Source organism: Pongo abelii, chromosome 13 (genome assembly GCF_028885655.2).
Source record: "Pongo abelii isolate AG06213 chromosome 13, NHGRI_mPonAbe1-v2.0_pri, whole genome shotgun sequence".
Lineage (NCBI taxonomy): Eukaryota > Metazoa > Chordata > Mammalia > Primates > Hominidae > Pongo > Pongo abelii.
In genome coordinates this window covers 105,169,959-105,194,905 of record NC_071998.2, presented here as the reverse complement: position 1 = coordinate 105,194,905, position 24,947 = coordinate 105,169,959, and the positions used below count along the sequence as shown (strand labels likewise).

Below are 24,947 nucleotides of genomic sequence, written 5' to 3'. Positions count from 1 at the left end.
AACATCAACAGACCAACGGCCCTCTTGGGGCAGAGACTGAGTCTCATGGTGTCACAGCCCAGCTCTCTCTGTGGAACCACATGAGGTCACTATTTGCCAAGTGAACAAATGAATGAATGTATGAATGAACAAAAACCAAGGTAACAGACATAAGGGAAACAAGAAGGAAAAGGGTAAGCAGTGGAAAAAGCCACAGAGAAGCAAGAGGAAGTGGGGATCTGATGGGGAAAGGGAGGAGGAGAGGGAGGAGTGAAGGGAGGGCACGCGTAGGAATAGGCACAAGGGCGCAGGGGCCTGGATCACTCAGCTCTCTGCTCTTAGCATTCACGTCAGTGCCTGGCAGAGAAGAGGGAGAAGGAGAGAAGGAAGAGGAAAAAGAAAGAGGAGTGGGAAGAAGAGCAAGGAAAAGAAGAAAAAGGAGGGCTGCGATGGGGCTCGGAAGAGGTGTCCTGAGGCTGCCCGATGACTGTGAATGGGAAGGCCTGAGCTCCTGCCAGGGCTGGGGCAGCAGAGCCAAGGCTGCTGCTGGTCAGGGCTCTGCCCCACCCCGTCCAAACTGCTCCACCCGCCCAGGGCTGGACCTCGGCCTGCCTCCACCAGCTTCCGGGTCTGCCCGGGAGGGCGGCCCAAGGCCCATCTCACACAGCCTGGAGGCTCCAGGAGCACGTGGCTGGCTGAGTTCCTTCCCTGCCCTGCCTTGCCCTCTCCAGCCCCCCGACGGGACCATCACTTACTCTGTAGGAGAGGGAAAGGGTTGGAAATCAGGGGACTTGCAGTTTCTGCAAAAGAGAAACAGTTTAGCCATCTCTTCTAGTTCTGCTGTTCTGATAGTCATAATTTTTATTCTTAATAACCAGTGAGCCAGATGGGGCTTTCAGAGGAGCGGGGAGCATATTAGAGGAAGGCTCACAATCTGGGGTGGGGCTGCGGGGAGGCTTGACACAGAGGCCATGCCTTTCAGAGGATCAAGGTTTACTGTGGGTGCTGGGGCCACCAGGCAGGGCAAGACAAGTCACTGCCATCCCTCTGGGACACCCTTCACTCTCAAAGAGTGAGGACACATGAGTACTGGTGAGAAGACATTCTTGCATGGCAGCTCACTTCGGGACAGGGAGCTGGCAGCTACTTCTAGGTTCTGGCACCAGGGTGGGGATGTTTGATACCAAACACCAGAGCAGCCACCAAGAGCGGCTGTGCTTTGGAGGGCTCCTGCTGGCTGGCATCTCTCCCTCACTTCCTGGCACTGCCAGAGGTTGGCAAGCCTCAAATGCAGCAGGCAGCACAGCAGGGCCAGATGGTCTAGATGGGGAATCCTGGCTCCACCACTTATAATCTGGGGGACCTAAGGCAGCAATTCACCTCTCCTGAGCCTCAGTTTCCCACTCCAAAAAGTGGGGATAACAATAACATTGACCCCCATGGGGCTGTGGAAAGGAGGAAGACAGATAAGACATATAAAGCTCTGAACACACGCCAGGCACACAGTAAGCGCTCAATCAATGGCGGCTGCCAACAGCAGCAGCAGCAGCCGTGCTTGCACTATCATTCCCGATTGTGAATGTTAGCTCTGGGGGCGGGGGACGCACAGGGGGTGCAGCATGGCTTGGCTGGGAGCACAGGGCACACCTGGAGACCTCGGTTCCAGCCCGGCGCTGCTACTTATTCCTGTGTGGCCTTGGGCAAGTCACTCCATCCCTTTCAGGCCCACCTCTTGGAGAGGTTGTGTGGATTACATTGTTCAAAACCTCATTCCCTTCCGCAGAGCAGTCATCAAATCACTTGGTTTACTTAAAAAATAAAAATGACCAACTATCACCACCAAAAAACCCTAACACCTGAGTATGTAATCTGTGCCAGGGACTCACTGAATGTTCACAACCACCACGGGGCTATGTGTGTTCGTCAAGCCACTTTACAGCAGAGGAGGGATTCAGAGACTAGCCAAAGTCACCAGCTAGTAAGTGGCGGAGCTGGGGTTCACATGTGGATAACAGCCCGAAGTGGAGCTCCTGTTACTAGGCAGATGCCTCCACACTCAAGTCTGGGCTCCTGGCTGTCTCAGAGGGTCCCCGACGGTTGTGATGTGTTCGTCACCTGTCCACACCCAGGCAGTGCCCAGCCCAGTGCCTGACACTTAATATGTAGTGAATTAAACTATATTAGGCACAGGCTGACACCTAATATGCAGGGAATTAAACTTCAACCATGCAAGAAAGTGAGTGGGTGCCTTCCCCTAATGTAACTACAATGAGAATCCCCTCCTGACCTGCCTCTCAGGGTACAGACCAGCTTGCTGTGTCCTGCTCGGACAGAGGCTGCTGGTGACCAGCCAGGGCCCCCCAAGGCTGACCCCGGGTCTGGTGGGAGAGGCCCCTTGGCTGCTGCTCTGGACATTCTAGGGCTCTGCTGCAGTCCCGCAAGAGGCAGGCATCAGGGGGCGCCAGAGACCACCCGGAGCCTCAGTTTAAACCCACTCGAGCAAGTAGGGGCTGGAAGAGAATCTTCATTCCAGTGGCTCCAGGGCCAAAATGAGACCAGAACTTGGGGCCTCTGGCTCTCACAGCTCTCTCTCTCTCTTTTTGAGACAGAGTCTTGCTCTGTCACCCAGACTGGAGTGCAGTGGTGCAATCTTGGCTCACTCCAACCTCTGCCTCCTGGGTTCAAGTGATTCTCCTGCCTCAGCCTCCTGAGTAACTAGGATTATAGCTACTGTATTTTAGTAGAGATGGGGTTTCACCATGTTGGCTAGGTTGGTCTCGAACTCCTGACCTCAAGTGACCCACCCACCTTGGCCTCCCAAAGTGCTGGGATTACAGGTGTGAGCCACGGCGCCCGGCCTCTTAGAGCTCTCTCTACTGCACTTCCTTTGCTTCTCCTGTAAAGAAACTGGCTGAGACGTCTACCCTAAAAACATAGCAGTGGCTCTCTCAGGCCCAACCATCTGGGGTCAGCTGAGTTGATGCCGCAGGCTATGGGGAAGGGTGTTGCTCTCTCCATGGGGGAGACAGAGAGGAGGCATTGTCCATTGATGCCCAAGGCTCAGAGGAATGTCCCTGAAAGAAAAGGCCCCTCTTGCCTCTGCGGTCTCCCTCTAATTCCCTGCTCCCAGCCTCCTCCCAACAAGATCCATAATACACCACAAAGACCCCAGCCCACAGGATGCTGCTGCGGCTGCCAGTGGGGAGCAGGCGAAGCTGGCAGCTGCCGCACGGGATGGCTGTCAAGGGGCACACTCACCGCTGGAGTTCTGCGAACTGCTGTTCGTCTCTTCAAAGTGGTTTTGTGCTTTGCCTTCTACTCTCCGACTAAAAGCGCTTTCTGCTGGGTGGGGGACGGGAGACAGAAAGAAAACAATGGTGATTGGTCAGTACTAGGTCTCAAGGGAGGGGTAGGCTGGGTGAAGGCCAAGGACTCTGCTGGGCCAACCAGCTCTAGTGAGGGCTCCGGGACCTCAAGCCAGACCTCCCCAGGACCCTCTGAGTGGCGTAGTCCCTTGGCAGGGCCCCAAGAGACCCTCCTGGCAGTGCCCAGGATGCCCAGGCACGGGGGCGGGGGGAGTGTCATGGCCAAAAACACACAGATGAAATCCAGCTGGAGAGCAGATGGCAAATGGGCCTGAGTCTCCCATCTTTGGCTCCTGGAGAGCCACAACCGTGACAGCAGATCATTGGCTCTACCGCCCACCACTCCCTGTCAGATTCTGCTGCCACGGGCCCCACCAAAGCGCACAGATGACGACAGCATGTTCTCTGGTGATTCCAGTTCCATCAGCTAAGTGGTCCCTGGTGACAGGGAGGGCCTCCTGCAACAGATGGCATGACAGGGAGAGCGGGGGCAGCCCCACACCCCCAGAGGCCAAACCCAGGCAAAGTCTGGTCGGTGTTCCCCCAGCGGACGGGATGGGTTCCCCCTGAGTGACTACTGGGGTGTCTCTGCTTACAGGCTGCCATCTACCTGAGGGGCCCACCCTCTCCCAAGTGCTCTCTGGAAACCCTGCAATGCAGAGATAGGGTCCAACCAGGTGGAAAACCATGAATTTATCCCCCACCCCCACCTGCAGAAGGTATTGAAACGGATGATCCGAGCTGGAAGACAGCCCAGCTTTTCCAAGGTGCTCTGGGCATGAGGCGGATGCTGGACAATCCAAGAGATAAAGACCTCAGGGAACCAGTCAATTTGGGATGTGCAGCTGACCCAGTCCATTTTTTAAGGAGAAACAACTTGCCCAAAGATATCAAAGGCTCCGAGAAGTGTGCCCGGAAACAGACCCATTTAGGTTTACTTAACCTAGCCTTCCCCAAACATAAGAGGGGTTCCCACAGAACCCCATTTTTAAAACATTAGGTTCTGAAATATCTCAGAAAATTGGTGATCTTGAGAATGCACTTTGGGAAATGCCACTCTCACCTGGTCCACCCTGCTCTGGAAGAGCAAGTGCTTAGTTTGTGGGCGCCAGGGTTGCGGATGGTCACGGGGACGATGGGAAAGGAAGCCAGAGGCAGTGCCTGCAGACCCTGCCCAATTCCCACCTCCCCCCGGCCCCTGTCATCCCACTGTAACAACGTCTCCTGACACAGGCTCCTTCCTGCAGAGGCTGCAGCTAACATTACAAGGACGACCCTCCCTTCAAAATGTGTCTGTGAAATGCCTGGGCTGAGGGTCCCAGGGAGCATCTACAAATTGGCACAGAAGGCCCCTCTGTTCTTGGTCTAGGGAAAGGGGTCGGGGGCTCTCATTCGCTGAGCACCTCCTATGTACCAGGCACTGGACCAGATACTTTACATCCAAGTTCCCTCTAATTCTCCCAAGAGCCCTGTGAGGGCTGCATTGTCATTCCCGTTTCACAGGTGAAAAAACAGTGGAAAGAGTGAGATTGTCAAGTTACTGGGGTTGGATGTGCTCCTAACCCTCCAAGATGGCAGAATCAGACTTCACTTTAGGGGCAGGTGCTTCCTTTTGAAAAAGGCCTGGGGTAGAGAGGTGACTGCCTACTCCATCTTCATCCTTGTGTACGTTGGGTGACTGGTACTCATCTGTGGAGGACTTCTAACCAGCATGCTGGTAGAACTTACCACAATTGAGGCTGCAAACTTTTACATTGCTCAGCTGATAATGCACATTTTGAATAGCTTTCCTTGCCACAAGTACCTCTGGCTGAAAAATCAACCTGCAGTACCAGAGGTGAAATCCCATACAGGGACATGCCCATATACACACAAAGGGCCACTTATTCCAGGATGAGGAGGTGACTGACAGTTTCTTCCTCAACCACATACCGTCTTACCTCCCATGCAGGCTCCTGCTCCCAACCGGATGCACTCTGACCTGCCCAGCTTGTCAATCCAGAGGTGAGTCCCACCCACAAGTCTTCCAAGGCACATGAAGACAGCCTAAGGCCTGTCCCATAGCTTGCTGAATGCCTACTCAGAGACACTGAAGCTGGAGACCGGCCACGTACCACACCCTGTGGGCCGCCCTCTGCAGAAACCGCAGGCATAAAAACTCCCAGCCACGAAGTCCAAGAGAGAAAGCAAGATTTGAAAGCCATGATTCCATTATTTAGTGGAGCCAACATCTATCACCAATGAGACCGTGATGACCAATTTGCTTCTAACTAATTTATGCTACTGGTAAAAAACACAACGGCTACTGGCTTTTCTCAACACGGTACCTGAAAAACCATGATCTTCAAGGCTGATTGACTACTCTCCTTTTGGGAGATCTAAGCACAATAAACATATCTTCAAAGAATCATACCCTCGCCCAAAATTAGCCTCCTGAACTGAGGAGTAAAGGAAAGCATGGCTTAATCACTCAGCTGGGTTGTCAGTCACCGAATGAACCAAGTGGATCCTTTACCTGAGTTCTCACCTTGATCATCTATTTATTTAATAAATGGCTTTGGTCTCCTGAGGACAACTGAAGGGCCCACAGTCCCAGAGGCACCACATCATCACTCTGCCCTACAACCCACAAGTCCTGGCAGGTGGCCCAGGGCTGGTTCCATCCAAGCGTGAATCTAAGAATTCCTGACTGCCGGTCCTCAGCACACAGTGTGTCTGGCCAGTTTTTCTGGAGGAAATAACTTCTCGGAACTTTTTACTGTCTGTTTACCCCTCTGGAGCCAGAGTCCTTTGCAGTGTGAACTGAGGAAATGGTGGCATCCACTGAGTTCCTGCTGGGCCTGTATCTCATGGAGGAGTTTCACAGGTAGTGCTACAGAGGGGGAGGGCAAGAGACCAGAGATCTAGGTCAACCATCCGGCTTACCCTGCTTTGTTCAGAGCAGATCCTTGTTGAAATGAAATTTTTTTAAAAATTAAGTTTTCTGAAATGTGGGAGATGCAAACTCATGCCAACAGGGTCCAGGCAGGCAACAGAAACAGACGAACTGGGTTGGATGTAAGACAGACAACAGTGTGATCACAATGAGAAATGACACCTGCCACATGGCCATTGTGTTGGGGAGGCAGTAGGGAGTGGTGGGGATGTGGAAAAGTGCAGAGCACACACTCTACTCAAGGAGGCAGCCAATCGTTGCCCTGTAGGAAAGTGGGTCCAGGACTGCCAGATCTGACTTTTCAATGTCAGGTAGAAATCAAAAGTTTTACATAAAATTTGATGTTCAGAAGCTGGAAATTAACTACAAAAAATTTTAAACCTTGTGAAGAATGTCAAAACAGGCCCCTCAGGCCACGATTTGGGAAAAAGTATTCTACTACTTAAAAAAAAAAAGTTTGCAAACCTCCTTGTACAACCCTCTGATTTAGGGTGAGAAGACTTGGCTCAGAAACGTTAGGTGGCTTGTCATGGTCACAGAGCCAGCCAGAGGCAGAGCTGGGACTCAGATTTGTCCCAGATCACTACGGGACTGCCACTCTTGCTCTTCCAAGGCAACAACAACCCCAGGCACAGCTGTGGCAGGTGGTGAGAAGGGCAGTGGGGGAGAAAGTGTGGGGGTCACATAGGCCGTTGGTACCTGCGGTTGCCTTGCTCGCCGGAGATCCCGAATTTGGAGTGCGGAACGTCTGGGTTTGGGTGGCTGGAGGGGTGCGGTGTAAGAGGGTGGCGCATCGGACCACGGAGGCCGGAGCTTTTTTCCCCGACTGGTTCGTCTGGGTCTTCGCTGCCACGAAGCGTGGAGACGGGGAGACCTCTGGATGTGAACACTCAGAGCCCGTGTCTGGATCATCCGGTGGCTCCCACCCGGGGGCAGTACCTGAGAGGGTCACGCTCTCAGTCCCTGAGGGCCCTCCCAGCCGGCGGAGTGAGTGGCCTCTTGGGCCACCAGCCCCACATTCCAGGGTTGGGACTGTCTCTGTCCAACCTCTTCTTGTGTCACAGAGAACAAGAATTCTCACTTAACTCAGAGCCAGAGAAAGTCCAGGAGTCTGGAACCTTCTGTCAGCTCACGCTTAGTTATCTGGAGGCCACCAACCAGCCTACTGTGTAGGTCACTCATAACCCTTGACCAGCCCAGTCTCTGGACTGACTGGCTCTTAGGGCATCTGAATTAGTTAACCCAGGCCCAAGTGCATCTTCTAGAATGTTGGTTTCTAAGCTCCTTTTCCTTTAAAGGAAGGCTGGCTTGGAAGTTACAATAGGAAGCAGACAGGCAGGGACATGCCGGGGCTGGGGGGAGGCAGAGGGGCCTGATAGTCCCTCCAAGGTTTTAGGGCAAGGGGCTCTGTGGCGCCTTGTGGGCACTGACTGGGAACTGTTGCTCTTAGGGGACACCTGATGCTTTAACTGAAATAAGTGTAGCAGTTCCTGGATGCTGTCTCGGGAACCCTGCATCACCATTACCCAGGCCCCCTGCCTCCCTCACCTGAAAATTCCGTAGAAGCTGGAGTCACTGAGAACCAGGGGCTGACTCTCAAGAGGTTTCCACCTCTTGTGGTCTTGGGAGAGCATCAGTCGGCCTCCTTCACCCTCCCCTGAACCCTTAGCAGTGGTGGCCAAGCCCTGAACCTGGCCACACTTCCACCATAAAAACAAAAGAGGAGGAGGCAGTGGTCTTCTCATTCAGAGATCATGCAAAATCCGCAACTCTCCCTGAGGGCAGGAAGGGGGCTAGGCAGCAAGAGGAAGCGGGGGCCCTTTGGTACTGACCAGAGGCTCATACAACCCCCAAGAATTAGTAACACCAGAGGGTACTGTCTTGACTCAGTGCCTGGCCACAGCCCTGACCTACCTAGCGAAGGACCTGGCTGTTGCTGCCCTGGCCCAGGCAGGTGGAGGCAGACCCCATTATCTCCCTGCACCTAAGACAGCGTCCGTCCTGGGCACTGTTTGCAGAGCCCAAATGAAAGGGCCCCCTGGCCCGCCACCTCTGCTCATTCCTGGCACAGATGGCGAAGCTCTGGCCCAAAGAAGCAGGATGCAAAAAGAAAAAGCCACTCTACGGTCCTTCATTTACCACGCTGGTGCATGGGGTGAGCTGTGAGGACTGGGGCTGCCTGTTCTCCCCCGTGGAGGGTCACCCACTCTTCGCCTACGGTGGTGGCCAAATGCCGGGAGCAGGGAGTTCTTTAGTCATGCCCCACTTAAACAAGCCCTCATCTGCCCACCCCCGCCCCAGAAACAAATCCCAAGGCCTCAGTCTGCGGAAAACGCTTGTGTCCCTTGTGACCTGAGCTGCCACTCTTGGGACTCTCCCTTCCTGAATCAGGAACTGAGAGGTCTGGGTAGCAAAGGACACTTGTATACCTTCTCTCCCACTCTCTGTCTCTCTTTCTGAGCCGAGGGCCTCAGAGGCCCCTGAGTCCCACCAGGGGATTGCTCGTCTCATAATTTCCAATTTTTTTTTTTAAGCCACAGAATGAACCGACACATTCAATGTTGCAATAGGCACCCAGAGTCCATTTCTAATATCTCTGCTGGCTTCCTGTGTGAGGCAGAGTTTGGGGACCACAGCTGGTAATTCACTGTAATGGAACTAGCCTTGAGTCTGGAGTGAGGCAAATCCACCTCTGAAGCCCAGCTCTGTAACCCTCGGCCTCCACAATCTTGGAGACTATACCTCCCCTCTCTCGGCCTTTGTTTCCCCTCCTCGACTCCACCAACACTGGGATGACCCTCTCTGCACAACCAGCCTCACGGGGACTTTATGGGAATCCAAGAAAGTCTCAGAAGCATCCTGAATGATAAACTGCTCTTCAAATGTAAGCAGCTATGACTGGTATTTTTCAGAGATTAAAAAAACCCGAGGCCCAAAGGCTTATTCTGGCCACAGACATAATAGGTTTGTTGATGGCAACACACAAAGTTAGTGCTGAGATGAGACAGGTCTCAAGTCTGCCAGCTGTGCAAGGATGCCTTTGGCACAAGGCCGTGCACTCCTCTGCTCTCCAAGGCAGTGACCCACACAGGAACTGAGTTTCTGAGCAACAGCCTGATCAAGCTGCTTTCCCTCTGAGGCCTCAGGCTCCATCCTTGCAGAATAGGAGCCCCTTTGGATTGGCCTGTTACAGAGTCTACAATTCCCGCTGTAAAGATCCTGGCATTCTGAGGGAGACAGCCCCCTCTTTCCCTGCGGCAGGGAGCTCAGGAACATGCATAAAGCACATGGTATCATAGGCCTGAGGGCATCACCTGTGTGCTCTGACCACCCTGCTTGGGACTTGCTCCCCTCTCCAGCTTCCTCAAAGGCCATTGAGCTCCTTGCCTTCTCATATCCTACAATATCCTTTCTCTTTCAAGCTCATAGCCTTTGTGCATGCTATTCCCTCTGCCTCGAACATTCTTCCCTCAAACTTGTGACTGTTGGTCCTACATACTATAAAGATCTCTTCCTTAGGGAGTCTGCCTCCCCCAAAACTCCCCACCTGGGACCATTTATTTGTCAGTCCCCTCTTGTCTTCCCTTCCAAGGACTGATCACCGTCAGTAATGACACACAGTATGACCTTTGAACAATGGCTCTCTCCCCATTAGCGTGTATGCTCCAAGAGAGCAGGAACTCTGTCAGCCTTGCCCGCCATGCACAGAGTGTCTGGCATGTTCCCTGAAACACAGTGCTCAAGAGACACTGTGGAATTTGTGTATCAATGCATGAACGGCCAGAAAATTTAAAGTCAGAACTGCTGAAGAAGAGCACATCAAAGATGGGATCCCAATGAGGGCACAAAATGGTACCATGAAGCTATCTGACATGTTATCCTCCCAGTGGTCCCAAGAGTATAAGGCAGATGGGGCTACTCAAGCTCAGAGAGGTATGGCTATCAATTCTGGGTCACAGGGTGGGTTGGGCTGGGCCAGGATCAATGTCCCAGGCTCCTGACTCATTTTACTTAACAGTGTGCTCCCTCTGTTGACCTCACAGGGAACACTGTCATGCTGGAATTCCTACCTGAGCTCTTCCTAAGCATGAAAGAGTCTCAGACAGACTGGCTGACTTCCCCTGTAGGAATCACACACGCAATATCTACACACAAGAGATATCTAAAAAATAACAGAGCACTGTGGTCTCCTTCCCAGAAGGCTGAAAATTTAACTGGACCAAAAAAATTTAGAGAATTCAAGGAGCAAAAAAATTTAGAGAATGCAAGGATTCAAGAAAAGCAACCACACAATTAAGGAAGTGGAGAGGCCAGGGGGTTTCCCCGAAACTTCCACGAGGTAGAGGAGGATGAAACTGCATTGGAGGCAAATGGAATCATGTGCTCAAAGGTTGGAGGTGGAGATGAATGGGAGAGGGGATGCAAGAGGAGTCAATCTGGGAACCCCTCCTCGTGGATCTTCATCTTAGAAAGAGAACTGGAGAACTCACACTTCTGGCCATGATGGAGTAACTGGTACAAGACTAGCCTCCTGCCATATTCAACTATAAAGCTGGACAAGGGCGGTACAGAACTGTGATTCAGCAGAGAAGACATGATGTGAGCCCCATGGTCACTCTAGCTCTCTGCCTGGGGAGCCCCTCTGGACCAGGGCAGAGAGAGGTGAAGCCCAAACATCTCAGTGAACGAAGGAGACAGTGATCTGAGTTCAGGGCTTTTGAGGTGGCTAGAATTTGCACAGCAAATTAACAAAGAAGAGAGAATTGTGCAACAAAAAAGAACTCCAGAAATGTGCAGATGGCCCCCCTGGAAATCTGGCTGAATACCAAACTATATGTGTGCAGAGTGAGTCTCTGCAAAGCCTAGCAGAAAATAGCTAATGGGGGATGGGGGTGGGGGGGCTGTGAAGTGAGTGAAGATTCAAAAGTCACACAAGAGTAGGAGATATTTTGGAGATCCCCCAGGCCAGAGAGGCGAGACCTTGCTCAATACTTCAGGCATTCAGCTAAGAAACGGCCAGAAAGGCCATGCCTTAGAAGAGCTGTTTTAACCACAGAATAAGAACTATTCTAGATCTGCCCTAACACAGCTTAAAAAACAGCTTTTGAAGTATTGAGTTGATTTATAATTAACTACCTGCCAGAACAAAACTCTTTTCAAAGGAAGACAAAATCAAGTCAACAACAGCATTCCCAGGATGCAGCATGGAAGAAACAATTATTTTCCAGGCAACACAGGAAAATGTGACCTGTAATCAAGAGAAAAACCAGTTAACAGAAACATACAGAAATGACAGGAAAGATGAAAAATAATGAAGAGAAATAAAAATTATAAAAAGAAACCAAATGAAACTTAGATGAAAAATATGATAGCTGAAATAAAATATGATAGCTGAAAAAAAATATGATAGCTGAAAAAAATCACTTAATGGATTTTTCTAATAAAGCAGATTAGACACCACAGAAGAGAAGATCAGTGAACTTGAAGATGGGGTAATAGAATCTATTCAAACTGAAGCACAGAGGGAAAACAAGGCTGAAAAAATGAACAGAGCTTCAGTTGATCTGTAAACATTATTGATTATCAAATATCTGTGTAATTAAAGTCTCAAAAAGAGAGAAAAGAGAGATTAGGAAAGAAAAATATTTGAAGAAATACTGGCTGAGAATTTTCCAAATTTTATGAAAAATGTACACTCATGATCCAAGAAGCTCAATGAATCTCAAACACGATAAACACAAGCAATGAAATTGCTTAAAAACTAGTAACCCAAGAAATACTTAAAAGCATCCAGAGAAAAAAGATATACTAAATATAGATGAATAACCATCAGAATGATCTCTGACTTTTCATCAGAAACAACTTAAGCTAGAAGACAAAGGAATGACATTTTTAAACATAAAAAAAAAATTTATCAGCCTAGAATTCTATATCCAGAAAAAAAATCCTTCAAAAAAAAGGTGTGAAATAAAAACATCTTCAGTTGAGAGAATCTTTCACCAATAGACCTACAATATAAGAAATGTTAAAGGAAGTTCTTCAAGAATTAAAGAAAATGATAATAGATGGAATTCAAATGTACACAAAGGAAAGAAAAGCAAAGAAAATGGAAAATATGTAAGTAAATATAAAAGGCATTTTCTAATTTCTCAGTTACTTTAACAAATTACTGTTTAAAGCTAAAAGAGTAATTGTTGTGTTTATAACACATGTAGGCATAAATGTATGATAAAAATAGCACAAAGGACAGGAGGGCAGTAAATGGGAAGTATACCATTGTAAGGCTTTTATATTATATGTAATGTGTTATGATATAAATTCATGGTGGACTGTAACATACTAAACATGTATATTATAAATCATAGAGAAACCACTAAAGAAAAAGAGTTATGGCTAAAAAGCTAAGAAGCATTTTTAAAAAATACTTGATTAATACTAAAGAAGGCATGAAAATAAGGAAAAAATTAACAAGAACAAATGGGACAAACAGAAAAAATACAAGATAGTAAACTTAAATCTAACCATATTAATATAGTATATTAAATGTAAATGAATTAAACATTTCAATTAAAAGGCAGGGATTACCAGACTGGATAAAGAAAGGCATAAGAACCAACTATATACACATACTTCAAATACAAAGATAAAGGTAGATTAAAATAAAATGATGAAAAGAGATATACTATGCAAATACTAATCCTAAGAAAGCTGTCATGGCTTACAGTAACAGACAAAGGAAATTTCGGGACAACAGGCATTACCAGAGATACAGAATGGCACTGCACGACTTTATAAAGGGTCAATTCATCAAGGCATAATGATGCTAACTGTGTGTACCTAATAACAAAGGTTCAAATTACATAAATCGAAGACTGACAAACCTAAAAGGGGAAACAGACAAATCCACCATTAGAGTTGAGAATTTTGATGCTTCTCTCTCAGAACTTGGTAAGACAAACTAATTTAAAAAAAAGTTGGAAAGAGTATAGAGATTTGAACAACATTATCAACCAACTTAGCCTAACTGACAATACGAGATGCTTTTTTTTTTTTTTTGTCACGTGGACATGAAACACGCAGCAGAAGAGACCATAAGGTAGGTCATAAAACTTATCTCAATAAATTTTGAAGATTGGAAAATACAGAATATGTTCTCTGACCACAATGGAATTAAGTTAGAAGTCAATAACAACAAAAAATCTGGATAATTCCCAAATATTTGGAAATGGAATATATTTCTAAATAATCCTTCCTACAAAGAAAATTTCAGGCTTGATGGCTTAACTGTTGAATTGTATAGAATACTTACGTAAAATAACACCAATTCTATATAAACTCTTCAGAAAATTGAAGAAGAGGGAGTACTCTTCCCAGAGCATCACTCTGATACCCAATGAGACAAGAACATTACAAGAAAAGAAAATTGTACTGCTGGTTGGCATGTAAAATGGCACAACTACTTTGGAAAACAATATGGCTGTTGTTAAAAGTTAAACAACCATCTACCATATGATCCAGCCATTCCATTCTTAGGTATTTACCCAAGAGAAATAAAAGCATTTGTCCTTACAAAGGCTTGTACACAAATGTTCATAACTGCTTTATTTGTATTAGCTCCAGAACTCCAGCCAAAAATACTCTAAATATCCACCCATAAGTGAACAAAGTAATTGTGGCATGTATATCTATCTGGAAATGGAATACTACTCATCATCAATCAAAAGAGAATGAACTACTGATACATGTAAGCATGGATGAATCTCAAAATAATTATGCAGCGTGAAAGAAGCCAGATCTCTCCCTTCAAAAATACATACTTACATACTGTAAGATTCCATATATGTAAAATTCTAGGAAACGCAAACTAATTTACAGTAACAGGAAGCAGATTAGTGTTTGCCTCGGGATGGGGAAGTGGTAAGCAAATTACAAAAGGGCATGAGAAAACTGTTGGGGGTGATGGGTATGTGAATTAGATTGTGGTGGCCCTTTCATGGGAGCATGCATAGATCAAAACATATCAAACTGTACACTTTAAATAACAGGCACTTTATTGTACGACAATATACTTCAATCAATATTTAAAAGCTTCACCAGAAATATTCACTTTCTTAATTATGACCTTCATTAACACACCACTGATTAAATATAGGCATTCTGCTAATCCTAGGACTGTAGTTCCCTGCCCTGGAGGAGACAGTTTTGGGAGTGGTATCAAAAGCAAGTAAAATCCTGAGGAATTTTAGATAGAAGTGAGAGGAAAACATGTTCTTAAAAACTAATTACTCTATAAACTAACCTTGGATCTTTAAGTAATTTAGATGCCTATGCAAGAACTTGATTGCGGGGTTATTCCACAACGTATACATATGAAATAATCAAGTTATACAACTTAAATATATCCTATTAAGAAAAAACAGAAGCTTCAAAGAAGGAAGTCATTTTATCTGGCAAAGAATAATCATCCCCAGGTTGTAACTTTCTTCAGTTCATTTTACAGTTTGACTTTCTGATATTCTTAATGTGTTTTAATAAAGTATAGGAATGGTGAATTTTTTTTAAGTCTATGTAATTCACCAGTACTAACAGAAGAGAATATAAGAATCCATAGAATCACCTCAAAAGATGGAGGAAAAAAACATGCAACATCAATTTATAAGAAAAACTTTTAATAAACTATAAATAAGAGGTAACTTACTCAACTGATAAAGAGCATCTATAAAAACCTATTTTAGCTAACACAATGCTTAACAATGAAAAACTGAACTCTATGACTGGGAACATGGCAAAAATATTCACTAATTTTTTCTATTCAACATTGTACTGGAGGGACCTAACCAGAATAGTGAGGAAGAAAAAAAATAAAAAGAATACAGATTGGAAGGAAAGAAATAAAGCTGTCTTTATTTGTGGATGACATCAATATGCAAAAGAAAATCCTAAGAAATCTACAAAAAATCTATTAGAACTAATAAGTAAATTTAGCAAATTTGCAATATACAAATTCAATACACAAAGATTGATTTTTTTATATGCAATAGCAAAAGACAATTGGAAAATTAAATTTAAAAGTCACAGTAGTGTCACAAACCATAAAATACTTGGAGATACGGAATGAAATACGTGCAAGACGTCTCTGAAAAGTACAAACTGCTGCTGAGAGAAACTAAATAAGCCCTAAATACTTGGGGAAATATACCATGTTCACGGATTGGGAGACCCAATATTATTGTAATGATGATTCTCCCCAAATCGATCTATAGATTCAATAGAATCCCAAACAAACTCCAAGTTGCATTTTTTTGGTAGAAAATAGAGAAGACTCTAACATAAATATGGAAGAATAAATTTCCTAGAATAGCCAAATAGTCTTAAAAAATAACAACGTTGAAAAACTAAGAGTAGCTGATTTGAGACTTACTAGAAAGCTTTAAGTAAAATCATGTGGAATAGGCATAAAGATAAACAAACAGGCCAACGGAAGAGAAAAATACTTACACTTATACATTCAAATAACTTTCCACACAAGTACCAGTGCAATGCAATAGGAAAAGATAATCTTTTCAACACATGGTGTTGTAATAACCAGGTATCTGTATGGAATAAAATGAATCTCATCTCATACCTCACATCATTTGAAAAGTAAACTTGAAATATATCACAGACATAAATGAAAAAGCTAAAATTATAAGGCTTCTAAAAGATAATAAAAGAGGGTATCTTTACCATTTTGAGATAGGCAAGGATATCCTTGAGGTAGAACCCAGAAAGCACTAACTATAGAAAAAAATGATAAACTGGACTTCATCAAAATGAAAGACATCTGTTCATCAAATGATGCTGTATGAAAATCAACTGGCATGCCAGAGACTAGGAGAAAAATCCACAGTACATATATCTGACAAAGAACCCAGGCCTTCTGGAATATATAAAGAACTCCTACAACTTAATAATAAAAAAGACAAACAGCCCAACCAAATAAATGGGCAGAAGACCTAAAGAGACAATTTCCAAAGTAAAATATGTAAGTGGCCAATAAGTAAATATAAAGATGTTCAATGTCATTAGTCATCAGGAAAATACAAATTAACACCACAGTGAGATTCCATTATCCCCTCACTAGAATAGCTGGAATTAGACCAATGCCATCGAATGTTGGCAAGAACATAGAGCAAGTGGAACTCAGGCACAGCTGGCAGGAGTGAAAGATGCTATGGTCATTTTGGAAAATGGTTTGTCACTTATTAAAAAGTTAAACATACTATTCCCCATGACCCAGTAATTCTACTCCATGGTATGTATCCAAAGAAATGAATACATATGCCCATAAAATCCTCATATAAGCATTTTCATAGCAGCTTTATTTATAATAGCCTAAAGCTGGAAACAACCCAAATTAACAGGTAAATGGCTAACAAATGGTATTTTCATACAATAGAACATTGCTCAGAAGTAAAAAAGAATGAACAACTGATACATGAGAATATGATAAAATATGAATCTTAAAAACATTCTGTTGAGCAAAAGAAGTCAGACATAAAAGAATATAGATTCTATGACACAAATTCTAAGAAATTCTTCCACAGTCAGCCTGTGGCCTTATGGACACTCATCAGACCCAGAGTCTCAAGTCCCAGCCCTGGATACCACCCGATGAAGCCCTCAAGTCCCGCCCCTGCCTCCACAAGGAGTCCATTGGCACAGAAATCTCTAGAACCAGCCAGAGGCCACCGCAGGAGCTATCTCTTGGACAGCCTTGGATAAATAATTCTCTCTTGAATCTAGGCTAAATCCCTCATGCTGTATTTTAAACACAGATGATCCCTGAGTCCCCAGACTTCAGTAGGTAACAGAGAGATTAATTCAACAAGCAGATACAGAAAGAAAGAAAGAGAGTTCATAACAGAAAGCAAAAGAAAGTGAGGAACAGAGAAAGAAAAGTAGACAGCCCTTCAGGAGAGATGCACCAGGCTGTCAGGGAAAAACTTAGGGTGGAAGAGACACACCCCTTTCTGCTTTACCATCTGACATGGGATGTAGGATAGCTTCATGGTTGAGTATGGGCCTGGAGCCTGCCTGCCAGAATTCAAAGCCAAGCTCCCCATCTTACTAACTCCATGGCCTTACTCAACTCGTCCCAGGAAGCACTGAAGATAGTCTCCAAAGGCTGAACCCAAGGTTATAGTCTGGCCTTGTAGCTAACACCTCACTGAGAGTGCATTCTGGGTAGCATCCAGCCTGGGTACCAGGGAGCAGGGCAGTTGCTGCTTCACTGGAGAACACAGACATGGCTGCCCTGTACCTGCTTATGGAAAGCTGGAGCCCCAGAGGGGCGCAGGCCATGGTGTTCAAGCCCGACCACAGCCCTGCTGCCTGGGCATCAGCACCACAAGTGGGTCAACTGGACAGTTGGTGCCTACCCAGTGGAATCCTGCATTCTCTCTCTCCACACAAGATCTGGCTCTGTGGTGGGTACTGAATGACCCATATAGCCCAGGCTGGGAGGTGGAATGGATTCTTCCAGTGGGGTCATAGCAGGTACCTCATGTCAGAGATATCTATAATCCAGATCCTGGGCTGAAAAGACCTTAAACAGCTTTCACAGATGGGAAACGAGCTCAGAGAAGGAAAGCAACAGGCACAAATGTCACAGAGCAGTGAGGGGCAAGCAGGGATGAGAATCTCAGCCCAGTGCTCGACCTCGGGACTGGAGTTCTCGCCCACAGGAAGACCCCTCAGCCCCTGCCACTTTGCCCAGAGGGGAGGAATTCCTGGGGAAGCTACCTACACCACCCTCCAGGCTCTGAATACTTCTCCCTCCCTATCCGATACCTTTGGTATCCCAACAGCAGGGCTCCAGGAGGGACCTGGGCCTTCCCAGACTATAAGGGGCTTCAGCCCCCAGTGACCTTCTGTAAACCCTCCCTCTCCGTTTGGACCAAAGTCTTTCCATCCACAGAATGGGGAGAGGGATCCCCACAGCTCTGCTGTGAGAAACAAAACCAGTAACACTTCCAAAAACGCTGCTAAACATCCAGCCCTACTGCCCTGAGACTGCACAAGCCCCGCCCCTGTCAGACTTTGGTTTCTGCACCTGTACATGAAAGACAGGGAGGCTGATGGGCCCCCTAGCTCATATACTCGGGGATCTGACGATGGAGACCCCTCTAATATCCAGAAAAGGAGCTGGGAAATCAGTAAGGTAGGCTCACAGGCACCAGGAGGATGGAAGGTGAGGATGTCCCTGTGGGAAGGGCCCTCAGAGCCCTTTCCTTTCTTGGTCAGAGTGGGAGATGGTGGTCCAGGGTCAGGATGGGGCCTGCCCCAGGTCACAAGCAGGCCTGGGACTCAGCTGGGATTAACAGCCAGGGCTTGACTCCCAGCTCAGGGTTCCTGCCACCTCCTTAGCTTCCCACCATCAAGGGCCAAGAGGGAGCTTTGCTGTCCAGTTAACCATGCCCCTAGCCTGGGCTCCTTCCTGCATCTGTTCAGACTGAAGCTGCATCACGGGGAACTGGCTTTGGGGGTGGAGATTCATAAACCTTGTGATGTAGAGGTACCTAGAAGAGGGCCACAGCAGGACTTGGACAAGTGATGTCCACCTTCCTCACCCCAATCACATGGGCACAGGACTCTGAGTCCACTAAGGGAGGGCTCGGACTGTGCTCTGGCTTAAGAGGGGGACTTTTCAGCTATGCTGGCCACTGTAGACAGGTGGCCCTGGGTCAGACTTAACACCTAAAGACTGACCCAGAACTGAGCTCACCTTGCTTTCACCATTTCCTGGCCAAATTCCAGAGGGCTGGCCAACGGCCGGCCCACCCTGTCCCCGGTCCCCCAACCCCCATCCCCACCAGGAGGAGGTACTCACTGATGGGGGCGTGTAAGGCCACATGCTCCTGGTAGGGAGTGTAGTACTTGTACTGTTTGCCGCAGAATTCACAGGTGTAATTGCCAGTTTCTGTCCAGGAAGGAAATGAAGGTGTAAGAATGTGCAACTGGCCCCCACCAAGAAGCATCAGTGTGCTCCCACTCCCCAAAAAACTCCTCGCCATTCTGGGACCATCAACTGGAATCAATTCTGACTCCGGAGTTAGAAGACCCCTATTCAAATCCCAGCTCAGACATTTCGAGCTGGGTAACCTCGGGCAAGTCTCTTAACCTCTCTGTGCCTCAGTTTTCCTATCTATAAAATGGAGGTCATAATAGGACCACCTTGTAGGATTGCTGTGAGGATTAAATTTAGATGGCAAGTGCTTAGAACAGTACCTGGCACATCGCTCCACCCCAGCCCCAGTGCTCAAGAAATGTGCTGACCTCCAACACCAACCTCTTCATCAGCCCCTTTGCAAGCCCTGCCCTCTGCAGTGGCCACACCCGGGGTCCCCTCATCTCCAGGACCTTCCCTGCCCCCAAGCACCCCCCACCCACTAGCAGCAGGGGTCACTTCTTCCTCTCAAGTCCCACCCGACTTTATCTTTACCTCTCTTTTGGCACTGCCTAACTTCTTTCTTCTTAAAAATGTCTGATGTAATATTGTTCACTGGGGGAAAATTATAAAATACTGATAAATACAAATACAAAATAAAAACTAAAGAGAAATTTCAGTCATCTGTAACCCCCAAACAAAGAGCAGCATCTACCCCCTTGGGGGAGGGTGCCCTGGTCCCCACTCTTCATTCTGTCTCATCTGGGGTGTGCTTCTCTCACTGATACCACCTGTCTGGCTCCTGTGAGCCCTGAATTAGCCAGTCCTGATCAATATCCTCTTTGTAATCTGGTGTATTCAATCGACATTACTTTGTGGACATCTTGCCCAATCAATAAATATTGATCTCTACTGCATCTATTGGCTGCATGGTTCCCACTGGACTTTGGAATTTGCTGAGCCAGTCCCCTACACCAAGGGACATTGAGACTGTTTCAAAATTTTTTCCCTATTAAAAAAAATGCTGTGACTCATGTTTTTATAGAAATTTTTGCACATTTACCCATTAATTTTACACATTATCACAAAATAAAGGCTACTCCATGTAATCTTTGCACATTATTTCCTGGGGAAAAATTCAAGAGAGGGAAAAGGTATGTATTTTTAAGGCCTTTGATAACCATAGCACCATCATCCCAACCAGAAAGGTATGAAAATGACTGTTTATGCACACTACAGCCAGCATTAAGTATTATCATCTTCTTAAATTCTGCCTATCTGATGAGAAGAACTATATTACACTGATTTTACTTTCCATTTCTTTGATTTCTAAGGAAATTGATTATTTTTCATGTTTAATTAACTATTGTTTTTCTTTTGTGACTTTCCTTTTGTGTTTACAGCCAGCATTTCTACAGGCATATTGACGTTTATGAAATCGCCAAACTCTTTGTAGATTAAGGATATCAACATTTTGTTATACGTGTTAAAATTAATTTTTTCTTAATTGGTTTATTAGTCTGTTTATGGTTTTTCTCTCCCGCTATACAATTTTTAGTAGTTAAATAATTTTTGTAACTGATTCATAAACATTGGAAATGGTAAGTTACTTGCTCTTGGTAGGATTCACAGTTATTAGATCAACTGTATTAAATATATTATTTAAATTCTATACAACCTTGTTTGTCTACTTGCTCTGTCAAAGACTAAATATTGTGATAAATCTTTCCACTTCACTATATTTCTAAATTTATTTTATATATTTGGATACAATGTTGTTTGATACCTAAAGGCTCATGGGATCCAAATCTTCACTGTGAACTGTATTTAGTAACATAAAACTATTTTCCCACACAGTGCTTCTCAAAGTGTGGTCCCTGGACCAGCAACATCAGTATCACCTGGGAACCTGTTAGAAATGCAAATTCTTAGGACTCACCTAAGACCTACTGAAAAAAAAAAATTATAGGTGTTGTGTCCTGCAATCCATGTTTTAACAAGCCCTCCAGAAAATTCTGATGTGTGGGAAAGCTTACTGTAACATTTAATTATTCTGTTTTATTAGTTTGTCTGGCATAAATAATTTGATAATTAATTTGTCAGATCCTGATTTCTATTTGTTTATACGTACCTAAATACATGTCCCTATATTTTCTCGCACCGTCATTCATTAAACAGGTACTATGCTAAGTGCTGGCACAAAATGCTAAGCAAAAACAGGCAAAGTTCTTGCCTTCAAGGAGTTTACAGTCTAACAAAAGGAGATCAAAAAATCAAAGAGTCACTCAGACAAATTTAAAACTCCATCCACAGTAAGTGCTCTCAAGGAGACATATGCAGTGCTATAAAAACCCATGATAGGGAATTTAATCTAGTTCTGGAAGTAGGAAAGAGAAGCTCAAGTGCAGAGTAAAGATAAGGAATTAACCTTGTCTCTAATGTCTCTAATAAACCATTAATAACTGGATTATTTTAAATCAACCTGACAAGCTTTGCCTTCTAATAAAGGAGATTATGCCATTTGCTTTTATTGCTATAATTGATTTGGTTTTACAAGTCTTCTTCATGCTCCACCCTTTCTGATTGCTGCCTTAATTCCCACTTGTTTGATATATGAACTCTTTATTTTTCCATTATTCTCTGATATTCCATTATTTTCCAATTTTCTCTATTGTTTTAGACAATTAGACAGTATATAAGATATATTTCTCTAATTGTTAATAGTCAAGTGTGAAATGACATTTTTCTGTCTATCACCATGGAGAAAAGTAGTTTAATCCAGTATTTCTCAAACTTTAGCACGTCAAAGAATCATCTAGAAACACTGTTACAACATAGCTTGCTAGAGAAATTCTCATCCTGTAGGTCTGGAGTAGGGCCTAAGAATATACATTTCTAATAAGCTTCCAGGAATGCTGATCTGCTGGTCTGGAGCCACACTATGAATAGGAAGGCTTAACCTACTTTACTGTAGCCCTCCCCAATTCCTCCTTCCTTTTAAAAAAATAAAACCCTGGCTGGGCGTGGTGGCTCACGCCTGTAATCCCAGCACTTTGGGAGGCCAAGATGGGTGGATCACAAGGTCAGGAGATCGAGACCATCCTGGCTAACACGGTGAAACCCCGTCTCTACTAAAAATATAAAAAAATTAGCCAGGCGTGGTGGCAGGCACCTGTAGTCCCAGCTACTTGGGAGGCTGAGGCAGGAGAATGGTGTGAACCTGGGAGGCGGAGTTTGCAGTGAGCAGAGATTGCACCACTGCCCTCCAGTCTGGGCAACAGAACAAGACTCTGTCTCAAAAAAAAAATAAAATAAAATAAAATAAAACTCTTATTTTTAATATTTTAGAATAAATCTGCCTTCTGCAATTTTATAATCAGATTTGGAATATTTTAAACTAACTTCTAGTTTATCTTGTTTTACTACTCACAGTTCCTCTTATACTATGAATTTCTCACAATTGAGTCTTTACATGTACTCTACAACTTAGTTCACCAGAGTATATCTTCAAATAATTTTGTGAAGATGGGCACATAGAAAAAAAAAGTATGTTTTTAAGCCCTTGCTTTTCTCTTTACACACAAACCACAACTTGTCTAGATATAAAATTCTTAGATTACAACTTTTTCCCTTCAAAACTTATCCATTATCTTCTAAGATGTAGTATTGAAGAGAAGTCTGAGGCAAGTCCACCTTGAATTCATGTATAGGTAACTTGCTTTTTTATGCCTGAATGCTTATATAGGTTTTTTTTTTTCCTATAGTTTTAAAAAGTCACTGAGATCTATGTAGGTACAGGTCTCTTTATACCAAATCTATCTGACACATGATGAGCCTATTAAATCTGCATATACAGGTCTTCCTTTAGCTGAGCAAATTTTTCTTCTATTAGATCTTAGGAGCACTGTTTCTGGCCACTGGTACTATAACATCAATTATCTGAAACTGGCTCCCTGTTCTCCCCATTTATCATATTTTCCTCTCATTATCTTCATCTGTTCAAGTTCATCCTTCACATCACTAATTCCAATTTTGCAGATAAACTCAGCTCTTTACTACATAGAATGCAGGTTTTAATTCTGTTCTTAACGTTTTCTGCTTCCCTGAAATCCTTCCTCGTCTCACTCCTCTCTCTTTGCCTTCTTATTCTGTTGCTTTTTCACCATACAACTTCCGGCTCCCTTTTCACAGGGGTCATGCTATGGACTGAACTGTGTCCCCATCCTCAAATTCATACGTTGAAACTCTAACTCTTAATGTGACGGCATGTGGAGATGGGGCCTTCGGGAGGTAAGTAGGGTTAGACGAGGTCATAAGGGTAGGGTCTCCACCATGGGATTAGTGCCCTTATTAGAAGAGAGGCCAGAAAGCTTGCTCTCTCTCCCTTTCACCATCATGTCCAGACATATGGTGACCATCTGCAAGCCAGGAGGAGAGCCCTCAACAGAAACCCGCCATGCTGGCACCTTGATCTCAGGCTTTCCAGCTTCCGGAACTGTAAGAGATAAATTGTTCAGACCACCCAGTCTGTGATATTTTGTTGTGGCAGCCTAAGTGGATGTGTAAGGTCACATTTTCTTACATGAGATGGAAGTTGTCAAACAGAATGGTCTTCTAGATTTTGTGGTAGATCATTTTCAGAGGTGTGCTCTTCTCTGAGTCTCTTAAATTCTCTTTTTCTTGTTATGTGGAATTTACATAGTTCTCTCATTTTTTTTTTAATTATTCAAGTGACTCTTCCTTATTCAGGCATAAAAATCAAGTAACCCATACATGACTCCAGACTTACTCTGTTTCAACAGACCACACAAGTGAGTTTTCCTTGATTCTCCCTCTGCCCATTATCATGGAAGTAATTCTTGGATATGCAGATGAAGAGCGAGTTAACCCACAAGGCTTCTTGGGTCAATTCTCTTTTCTAGCAGGATTCTCCGCTCTGTCATTGCCTGGGCTTCTTCCAACCTAAGTACCTAATTCTCTAATGCGCTCAGCTGATGCTGATGTGAAAGGTGTACTTCCCAGCACTCACTCCTGCCAGGGTGTTTCTTCTTCCTCTGACTACAGAGCTTTACTTGGGCAATCAGTCCCTTCAGAACACATGTGCCTCTACTGGCTAATCGTTTTTCGCGTTCTGTAGCATTGGCCTGCTTATAAGTAGCAGGAGCCGAAGAAGCAACATTTTTGTCTCACAAGGCAGCTCCTGAGTGTCAGCAAGGGATGGTCTCACACCACACCAGCAGTCTCAGCTCCATTCAGTCCAGCTGGGAGCACGCTGGCAGCCAGACCCAGTCTGATATTCTCAATGCAATTCTACACTCCTAATAATTTGATTAATTCCTCCCAGGTCCTTGCGTTGGCTGTCTGTCAGACTTAGTTACAGATACAGAGAACACACTTCATCTTGTTCTGCATCTTCCTGGGTAATTAAAGGTACCACTTATTTAATGCTTTGCATGCATGTGTAAGGACTATGCTAATTCTTTTACAAATATAATCTCATCTAAGCCCCATGACAATCCTGAAAGGTGAGTTTTATTGTCATCAGCCCATTTAGAGGTAGAGAAACTATGGATTAGACAGATTAGAAAACTGGTAGGACATTATGCAGCTATTAAGTGTCAAGCTGGGAGTCCTATTTCGGTTGGCTCTAAAACTATTGCCCTTGACTCTTTCTCAGTAACAGGTCTCACTACACCTTGGATATGAGCCAGGTGCTCGGCGAAACATTTTATGTGTGTGT

At 45.0% G+C, this 24,947-nt stretch overlaps 1 protein-coding gene across 46 annotated transcripts in view; it reads right to left on the bottom strand.

Moving 5' to 3' along the window:
* The window catches only part of ZNF618 (zinc finger protein 618), a 181,396-nt gene that overhangs the window by 20,754 nt on the left and 135,695 nt on the right, over positions 1–24,947 (bottom strand). For 6 of the 46 annotated variants that reach the window (XM_024252541.3, XM_063714373.1, XM_054520492.2 and 3 more), the window contains 5 exons: positions 19,763–19,822; positions 19,151–19,240; positions 6,979–7,218; positions 3,238–3,321; positions 735–779 (listed from right to left, as the gene is read on the bottom strand). In XM_024252541.3, coding sequence (XP_024108309.1) covers positions 735–779; positions 3,238–3,321; positions 6,979–7,218; positions 19,151–19,240; positions 19,763–19,822 — 519 coding nt within the window. The remainder of the gene's footprint in view (positions 1–734; positions 780–3,237; positions 3,322–6,978; positions 7,219–19,150; positions 19,241–19,762; positions 19,823–24,947) is intronic. The other 40 variants (XM_054520496.2, XM_063714383.1, XM_024252537.3 and 37 more) reach the window with 15 other exon arrangements.